This window comes from Neoarius graeffei, chromosome 5 (assembly GCF_027579695.1).
Source record: "Neoarius graeffei isolate fNeoGra1 chromosome 5, fNeoGra1.pri, whole genome shotgun sequence".
Taxonomy (NCBI): domain Eukaryota; kingdom Metazoa; phylum Chordata; class Actinopteri; order Siluriformes; family Ariidae; genus Neoarius; species Neoarius graeffei.
The window spans coordinates 75695776-75705560 of NC_083573.1; the positions used below are offsets into that span (position 1 = coordinate 75695776).

The following is a 9785-nucleotide window of genomic DNA, read 5'->3' on the forward strand; positions in this document are numbered from 1 at the left end:
AGACGTTTATACAAACCCTTTCCTTTTGCAGACTCTGACGTTTAAAACCTGAATTATATTTTATGTTTGTAAATTATAATATGCACATCTGTAAGAAACATGAACAACATGTTTACTTTTTAAAAGGGCCATATTATGAAAAACTCACTTTTTTAGTGCTTTTGCACTTGCAATACCAGTCAAAAGTTTGGATAGACTTACTGATTCATAGTCATGAGTAAGCGTGTCCAAACTTTTGACTGGTAGTGTACATTTGGGTACATTTCTGGAGTGCCTACAAACCCACAAACTCTGAAAAAAGACACCCAGTCAGTTTCTTTTGTTCTGTCTAGTTCAGAAAACATGTGATTCACCAATCATTCAGGTTTCACCAGGTCATTCAGCCTCTTTTATTTCACAAGGGGAGCTCATTAGAATTATGCCACCCCTGTCATCTGAGTATCTTCACACATGACTTACAAATGAATATTCATAAGAAAAGTGCTATTTGATTGGTCGGTGGAAGAAGGAGGTGGGGTTCATTATCATTTAAAGGAACAGGCACTCAAATCGGCCATTTTGTACAGGGCTGTTTAGCCAGGGATGGCATGGTGGTGTAGTACTGTCGCCTCACAGCAAGAAGGTTCTGGGTTCGAGCCCCGTGGCTGACGAGGGCCTTTCTGTGTGGAGTTTGCATGTTCTCCCCGTGTCTGCGTGGGTTTCCCCTGGGTGCTCCGGTTTCCCCCACAGTCCAAAGACGTGTGGTTAGGTTAATTGGTGGCTCTAAATTTGAATGGTTGTTTGTCTCTATGTGTCAGCCCTGCGATGACCTGGCGACTTGTCCAGGGTGTACCCCGCCTCTCGCCCACAGTCAGCTGGGATAGGCTCCAGCTTGCCCGTGACCCTGCACAGGGTAAGCGATTACAGATAATGGATGGATGTCCCAGATATTTCATTAGGACATCAGACAGCTGTGTCAACTTATGGGAAAGGTTTATAACATGTTACCTGTAAACTTATATGCTATTTGTATAATATTCTACATAAACTGTAGGCATGTCTTATGATAGACCTAGTGTACTTTATCCCATCGTTGTACGAGGATCAAAAGTTGCTAACAGCATAAAAACTTTGGCAAGTTGTGAATTCATTAAGATTGTTAACACATGCCAGTTGAGAGTCTATATACGAGAAGCCATGCTATTTAAAGCACATATCCTTAATGAACCTGACCAGCATAAACAGGTTCTCATTCCTGAGGAACATTGACGCTATTAGACTACCTGAGTTCCTGAATCTGTTTCTTTATACATTTTAATATAGTAACTTTTTTTGCTTTCTACTTCTGTATGTTTCTTCTTTTTAATAACAGCATTCATACTGTATTTCTTCAATCCACAACATGAGGTCTCCTAATACTTCCTCAGTTATAGTCACATCCTCAAAATAACTGGTGTGAAGAACTCTTAGCGTTCCATCGTCAGAGCATGACATTTAATATTATGTATAAATAACATGCTTAACAAATTTGCTGCATGTATTAACCTGTAATATGCAAACTTTATATGTGGTTATGAGCTGTTTATGATTGTAAAAACAACTATGTATGGAAAGAAGTAACTGAAAAGTTCACTGAGGGTTACTCATGGCACAGTAGTATTATTATGAATTGATTTGTCCTGCAGTACAACTAGAAAATGCATATACGTTTTGAAGTATGTAATCTGCAACTCTAAAAGACCCTATTATGTTGAAAAATTTGCAAGGGTAAGTCATAATCATTCATTATTCTCTATGTCCTCTTCAGAAATGGTTGTCCCATGCCTGTGCCAAAATCTAAAAAGGTTAATTATTATCGTTGAAGTGACGGGGCAGCTGAAGACACAGGCAGTGAAACATGGTATGAGTCATTCCAGCAATGTTGCTTGATACTGTGATATATTCTGGATCCTCTCTCCCACCACTAGCTTTCAGCACAACTTCTTCAAAATGTTCTAGACACACAAGAGGATCTTTCCTATCTCACACGCACACAAGTGTGTTTACGACTCAGTCCACCAGACACACACTTCTATCTGGATGTCAGTGGAATTCTAGACCTAAGAACGTGCTTTAAACTTCTTCAGCTCTCCTGAACACTGCTCAAAGCTGAAATTCTCCTATCTCTGAAGAGATTAGAAGCAATGAAGATGTTTTGTGTTGTTTAGCTGCTTAGGGAGTCATAAGCCATAAAACCTTAAGATCTGAGCTCTGTGCTAGGATGGGAGGAAAGAAATCGAAGGAACCCACAAGCAACAACATGAAACTTGTAGGAAGAAAAAGCACAGCCTGTAAGGAAATCCTGACATCATCCGAGAGGATCCGCAAGCACGTTGTGATGCAATTTGGTTACAAGGTGCTGAGCTTGGCTCGACAAGGTATGACTGCACCTCCTGAGGAGCTATGGGATCTCACAGAACTGCAGAAGCTAAATTTGTCCCTGAACTGCTTATGTTTCTTGCCTTGTTCTGTGGCATTCCTTCAGAACCTGGTTGTACTTAATTTGTGTGGTAACCAGCTGACCAGTCTGCCCCCTGAGATCGGGCAACTAAGGAACCTAAAGGTGCTCTTTGCGTACCATAATCACCTGACTGATGTTCCTGAGGAGCTAGGCTCTTGTACTAAGCTGGAGGTCTTAAACCTGGCAAACAACCAGCTCACAAGTCTCCCAGATAGCCTGGCTGCTCTCATGAGCCTGCGGAAACTCAACCTAAGCCACAACAATATTGTGTATATCCCAGCATGTGTCTATACCATGAAAAATCTGGTCTTCTTGAATGTGGCCTGTAATAGGCTGGAGAACATCGCGGAGCGTATCCAAGCACTGTCTGAGCTAAAGATCCTCATTGTGGAAGAGAACTGTATTCATTGTCTGCCAACGATGCTCTGCTATCTGACGAAGTTAGAACTGCTCAATGTGGATCATAATGACATTCAGAACGTTCCTGCTGAAATGCACCAACTGAACAGGCTGGAGAAACTAGCTTCTCATCCGCTGGATAAAGGACTCCATATCATGCATAACCCTCTGGTCAAGCCAATTAGAGAGGTGTTAGATGGAGGTCTCCAAGCTCTTTATAACTATCTCAAGGCCAACTGAAATGCTGTGCCGTAAGAGTTTAAACGTAAACTATTTTCTCATCTCATCGCATCTCATCTCATCTCATTATCTGTAGCCGCTTTATCCTGTTCTACAGGGTCGCAGGCAAGCTGGAGCCTATCCCAGCTGACTACGGGCGAAAGGCGGGGTACACCCTGGACAAGTCACCAGGTCATCACAGGGCCGACACATAGACACAGACAACCATTCACACTCACATTCACACCTACGGTCAATTTAGAGTCACCAGTTAACCTAACCTGCATGTCTTTGGACTGTGGGGGAAACCGGAGCACACGGAGGAAACCCACGCAGACACGGGGAGAACATACAAACTCCACACAGAAAGGCCCTCACCGGCCACGGGGCTCGAACCTGGACCTTCTTGCTGTGAGGTGACAGCGCTAACCACTACACCACCATGCCGCCCGTAAACTATTTTATTATTTGAATTATTTTTTCTTTACATATCTGTTTGGAAAGGGCGGCACGGTGGTGTAGTGGTTAGCGCTGTCGCCTCACAGCAAGAAGGTCCTGGGTTCGAGCCCCGGGGCCGGCGAGGGCCTTTCTGTGTGGAGTTTGCATGTTCTCCCCATGTCCACGTGGGTTTCCTCCGGGTGCTCCGGTTTCCCCCACAGTCCAAAGACATGCAGGTTAGGTTAACTGGTGACTCTAAATTGACCGTAGATGTGAGTGTGAATGGTTGTCTGTGTCTATGTGTCAGCCCTGTGATGACCTGGCGACTTGTCCAGGGTGTACCCTGCCTTTCGCCCGTAGTCAGCTGGGATAGGCTCCAGCTTGCCTGTGACCCTGTAGAACAGGATAAAGCAGCTACAGATAATGAGATGAGGTGAGATCTATTTGGAAATCCATAAATTGCTCAGGGATTATATGAACCCTGGCAGAAGTGGACAGAAAGTACATTTACTTGAGTACTGTACTTAAGTACACTTTTTGAGTATCTGTACTTTACTTGAGTATTATATTTTTTGGAAACTTCTGATTTTAACTTCACTACATTTGAAAGACAAATATCGTACTTTTCACTCCACTACATTTCTATCAAGGTCCTCGTTACTCGTTACTATGAAGCGGCTTTGAAAGTGGATGCTTTTTCTTTTCTAAAATGTGATTGTTTTTTTCACAGGAGACACTGAGACAGCCAATCAGTAATCACTAGAGTCACGTCACGTCCATAGACTGTATAAAATCAAGTTCAGTGATTTATCTGCAGCATTATTTGAACACGATCAGTTGATGGCGATAATGGAAGGAGGTGGTTCTTCTGGGGAATGCACGCACCCATGGCCCATGAACCCATGTTTCAGTTTTCTGAAAGGATTAAAGATTTGTTTCATTTTGAATGTTTTCTTTGTTTGCCTAAAACGAACCACATCACAGCCTACAAAAACTGACCATCCAACCTGCAGAAGCATATTGAGGTCTGTAAATGTTTTATTCCAAGAGAAAGCTTGCAATGAAGTTGTCTGTGCTTTTAGAGCTAGCAATAACGTTGCAATAGCTATGCAGTCTGGTTAGTCAAATTACTTTCTATGGATTTGCCCACCAAGTTGCCATCGCCTTGTCGACGGCTAACGTTAACACACAGCTAGTTAACTTGGACACTGTTAGTTAGCATGTAAAAATGGAGTTACGCTAACATGAATAACGTTAACTTATCTGAAGTCCTTTCAGAAATACAGTATGTTTTAGCATAATCTTGCCAAATAAACAGAATGTAGAAATCTTTCTTTTTTAGTAGTGTTAGCGACCCAATATGATTTTGAGTTTGAAAAGAGTTTGCTAGCATGTCAGGTGGAGTTTCACTGACTAGCTAGCTTAACGTTAAACCACCATGATGGCACAGCATGCGCTCATTTTGTGAATTCACATTTCTGTCTTTGGTAACAGCATTAGGTTTTGTAAACATTGTGGCAATAATACGACGATGCGCTGACAGAAAATCTCATCTCATTATCTGTAGCCGCTTTATCCTGTTCTACAGGGTCGTAGGCAAGCTGGAGTCTATCCCAGCTGACTACAGGCGAGAGGCAGGGTACACCCTGGACAAGTCGCCAGGTGTTGACAGGGCTGACACATAGACAACCATTCACACTTACAGTCAATTTAGAGTCACCAGTTAACCTAACCTGCATGTCTTTGGGGGAAACCGGAGCACCCGGAGGAAACCCACGCGGACAACATGCAAACTCCACACAGAAAGGCCCTTGTCGGCCACGGGGCTCAAACCTTGACCTTCTTGCTGTGAGGCGACAGCACTAACCACTACACCACCATGCCGCCCCTGACAGAAAATGTACTTTTAATACTTATGTATTTTTAAAAGCAAGTACTTCAGGACTTTAACTTAAGTAAAAATTTGACTGTACAACTTTCACTTGTATCGGAGTAACATTTGACCAGCAGGATCTGTACTTTGACTTAAGTAATGAAGTCGGGTACTTTGTCCACCTCTGGCTAATGGAGTTTTCCAGTGCTTTATTAAGAACACAACAAAATGTTGCTAATGTCTTTATTAGCATGACCAGAATTGAGAAACATTAAGCCATGCTAAAATCTGAAAATGAGCAAAAAATGTACAATGAATATACTTAATGCTATTGGGACTAATAGTAGAAGCAAAAGAACATAAGGAGATGATGTGAACCTCCTGGCAAAGAGGAGAACAGTGTGTAAGCACTTGTTGTCTTGGTTATTAAAGTGTACTGTACAAAGATCCCTCTGAGTATGTGAAGGTTGCTGATACTGAAATCTTTTCATTCTGCAGTGCCAGGACTTGAGGGCACGTTTAAGGTTCCCAGGAGCATGTTAAACAAAGGGCACAAGCTTGGCAGTTGTGCTTAAAAAGCACTGGAATTCATCTCCATTTTGTGCAGCGCTGAGTTCATTTGGAACCGTCTATGAACCTGCTGACTCAGTCACGTTGACCCTTGTTGTCCACAATCTTTTCATGAAAGCCCCAAGAGAAGAAGAGATACAATTATAACCAGCCTCTACCACTTTCTACAAGTGTTGAACGTGTATTGGAGTGCAAAGCAGAGACATTTCAATTACTACAAAAGAAAGGTCAATGTGCATGCTGTTGAAAAGTACAAGGCCTTTTATTTGAAGGGCATTTGGCTTATTTCCCCGAAAATTATGTACTATATGATTTCAACAAGAACAGGAAGAACATGGGTAAGAGTAATCAGAATCTTTTCCTATTGCTGGTACATCCAAGTAGCAGATAGTGAGTATATTCCTATGTGATAAGTATTGTTATAAGTGTTTTATCATGTAAAATTTTATTATGTAAAATATAACTGTTTGACATTGTTTTTTTTTCTGAGGTATGTTAGTAAATGTCATTGCACGTTATTTATTAAATGTCCACGAATTTGGGTAATTGCACACTTCCAGCACCAAAAATAAAATGTTGAAGCAGCAATGTTTTGTTTTGTTGGTGTTAATTCAGGTTTCTTGGCTTTCCTTTATTCTCTCTTCTCTTTAGTCCTTATAATAATTTCTTTTACTCAAGGAGCTTGAACTTTTTTTTTTTACTTTAATACAATTTCTGGTGCACATCCAATCATTAGTGTGAATTTTCACCATACTGGGCTACACTAGACTCATGTAAATATGTAAGATCCAGTGAATTCAGCACATACCGTACTCTTTTCAAATTTAAGCTTATTTATCTTCGTCTTATATATGGTCTATTGCTCACCCATTGTTTTTGAATTGTATATTTAGGGAATGGGTCCCCCCAATGTATAATTGTTTTCTTCTATCCTGTGTCTCCACTGGAGAAAAGGACCATTAGTCTTTTGACGTTTTCCATCCACCCATCCCTGTTGCATGCTTGTCTGGATACTTCGTTCCATGAATTCCAACCAAGATGTTTTCATCACTCATAAACGTAATTTGCTCTTCGTCCCATCTTAGGAAGTTGTCATCAGGAAGTAGAGAAGGCAAGTTGCTTTTCCAGAGAGAGGAGGGATACTCAAAATGCCATTGGATTCAGTAAACATATGAGTTTTTACAGAAATAGGTGATTAGCCTATTGTCCAACCCCCAACCTGGAGGACCAGGGATGCAGTTTAACGTCATACCCAGGATGTTGTCCTACAACCCCGATTCCAAAAAAGTTGGGACAAAGTACAAATTGTAAATAAAAACGGAATGCAATGATGTGGAAGTTTCAAAATTCCATATTTTATTCAGAATAGAACATAGATGACATATCAAATGTTTAAACTGAGAAAATGTATCATTTAAAGAGAAAAATTAGGTGATTTTAAATTTCATGACAACAACACATCTCAAAAAAGTTGGGACAAGGCCATGTTTACCACTGTGAGACATCCCCTTTTCTCTTTACAACAGCCTGTAAACGTCTGGGGACTGAGGAGACAAGTTGCTCAAGTTTAGGGATAGGAATGTTAACCCATTCTTGTCTAATGTAGGATTCTTGTTGCTCAACTGTCTTAGGCCTTTTTTGTCATATCTTCCGTTTTATGATGCGCCAAACGTTTTCCATGGGTGAAAGATCTGGACTGCAGGCTGGCCAGTTCAGTACCCGGACCCTTCTTTTACACAGTCATGATGCTGTAATTGATGCAGTATGTGGTTTGGCATTGTCATGTTGGAAAATGCAAGGTCTTCCCTGAAAGAGACGTCGTCTGGATGGGAGCATATGTTGCTCTAGAACCTGTATATACCTTTCAGCATTGATGGTGTCTTTCCAGATGTGTAAGCTGCCCATGCCACACGCACTAATGCAACCCCATACCATCAGAGATGCAGGCTTCTGAACTGAGCGCTGATAACAACTTGGGTCGTCCTTCTCCTCTTTAGTCCGAATGACACGGCGTCCCTGATTTCCATAAAGAACTTCAAATTTTGATTTGTCTGACCACAGAACAGTTTTCCACTTTGCCACAGTCCATTTTAAATGAGCCTTGGCCCAGAGAAGACGTCTGCGCTTCTGGATCATGTTTAGATACGGCTTCTTCTTTGAACTATAGAATTTTAGCTGGCAACGGCGGATGGCACGGTGAATTGTGTGCACAGATAATGTTCTCTGGAAATATTCCTGAGCCCATTTTGTGATTTCCAATACAGAAGCATGCCTGTATGTGATGCAGTGCCGTCTAAGGGCCCAAACATCACAGGCACCCAGTATGGTTTTCCGGCCTTGACCCTTACGCACAGAGATTCTTCCAGATTCTCTGAATCTTTTGATGATATTATGCACTGTAGATGATGATATGTTCAAACTCTTTGCAATTTTACACTGTCGAACTCCTTTCTGATATTGCTCCACTATTTGTCGGTGCAGAATGAGGGGGATTGGTGATCCTCTTCCCAGCTTTACTTCTGAGAGCCGCTGCCACTCCAAGATGCTCTTTTTATACCCAGTCATGTTAATGACCTATTGCCAATTGACCTAATGAGTTGCAATTTGGTCCTCCAGCTGTTCCTTTTTTTGTACCTTTAACTTTTCCAGCCTCTTATTGCCCCTGTCCCAACTTTTTTGAAATGTGTTGCTGTCATGAAATTTCAAATGAGCCAATATTTGGCATGAAATTTCAAAATGTCTCACTTTCGACATTTTGATATGTTGTCTATGTTCTATTGTGAATACAATATCAGTTTTTGAGATTTGTAAATTATTGCATTCCGTTTTTATTTACAATTTGTACTTTGTCCAAAGATATGCAGGTTATGTTAACTGGTGACTCTAAATTGACTGTAGGTGTGAATGTGAGTGTGAATGGTTGTCTGTGTCTATGTGTCAGCCCTGTGATGACCTGGTGACTTGTCCAGGGTGTACCCCGCCTTTCGCCTGTAGTCAGCTGGGATAGGCTCCAGCTTGCCTGCGACCCTGTAGAACAGGATAAAGTGGCTAGAGATAATGAGATGAGATGAGATGAGATGAGATGAGATGAGATGAGATGAGGGGTGTTTTCAGTCAATGGGATGACAATCAGGTGTAAGTGGGCACCCTGTTTTATTTAAAGAACAGGGATCTATCAAAGTCTGATTTTCACAACACATGTTTGTGGAAGTGTATCATGACATGAACAAAGGAGGTTTCTGAGGACCTCAGAAAAAGCGTTGTTGATGCTCATCAGGCTGGAAAAGGTTACAAAACCATCTCTAAAGAGTTTGGACTCCATCAGTCCACAGTCAGACAGATTGTGTACAAATGGAGGAAATTCAAGACCATTGTTGCCCTCCCCAGGAGTGGTCGATCAACAAAGATCACTCCAAGAGCAAGGCGTGTAATAGTCGGCGAGGTCACAAAGGACCCCAGGGTAACTTCTAAGCAACTGAAGGCCTCTGTCACATTGGTTAATGTTAATGTTCATGAGTCCACCATCAGGAGAACACTGAACAACAATGGTGTGCATGGCAGGGTTGCAAGGAGAAAGTCACTGCTCTCCAAAAAGAACATTGCTGCTCGTCTGCAATTTGCTAAAGATCACGTGGACAAGCCAGAAGGCTATTGGAAAAATGTTTTGTGGACAGATGAGACCAAAATAGAACTTTTTGGTTTAAATGAGAAGCGTTATGTTTGGAGAAAGGAAAACACTGCATTCCAGCATAAGAAGCTTATCCCATCTGTGAAACATGGTGGTGGTAGTATCATGGTTTGGGCCTG

The 9785-nt window shown here is 41.7% G+C and overlaps 1 protein-coding gene across 1 annotated transcript; it reads left to right on the top strand.

Moving 5' to 3' along the window:
* Nucleotides 1-2239: 2239 nt before the first annotated feature.
* lrrc30a (leucine rich repeat containing 30a) lies at nt 2240-3118 on the top strand. The gene has a single exon (XM_060920847.1). The coding sequence runs from the start codon at nt 2240-2242 to the stop codon at nt 3116-3118; it is 879 nt and encodes a 292-aa protein (XP_060776830.1).
* Nucleotides 3119-9785: the final 6667 nt, after the last annotated feature.

Bases quoted from the DNA above. Each gene is read 5' to 3' on its own strand.
- lrrc30a (XM_060920847.1), top strand. From the start codon at position 2,240: ATGGGAGGAAAGAAATCGAAGGAACCCACAAGCAACAACATGAAACTT.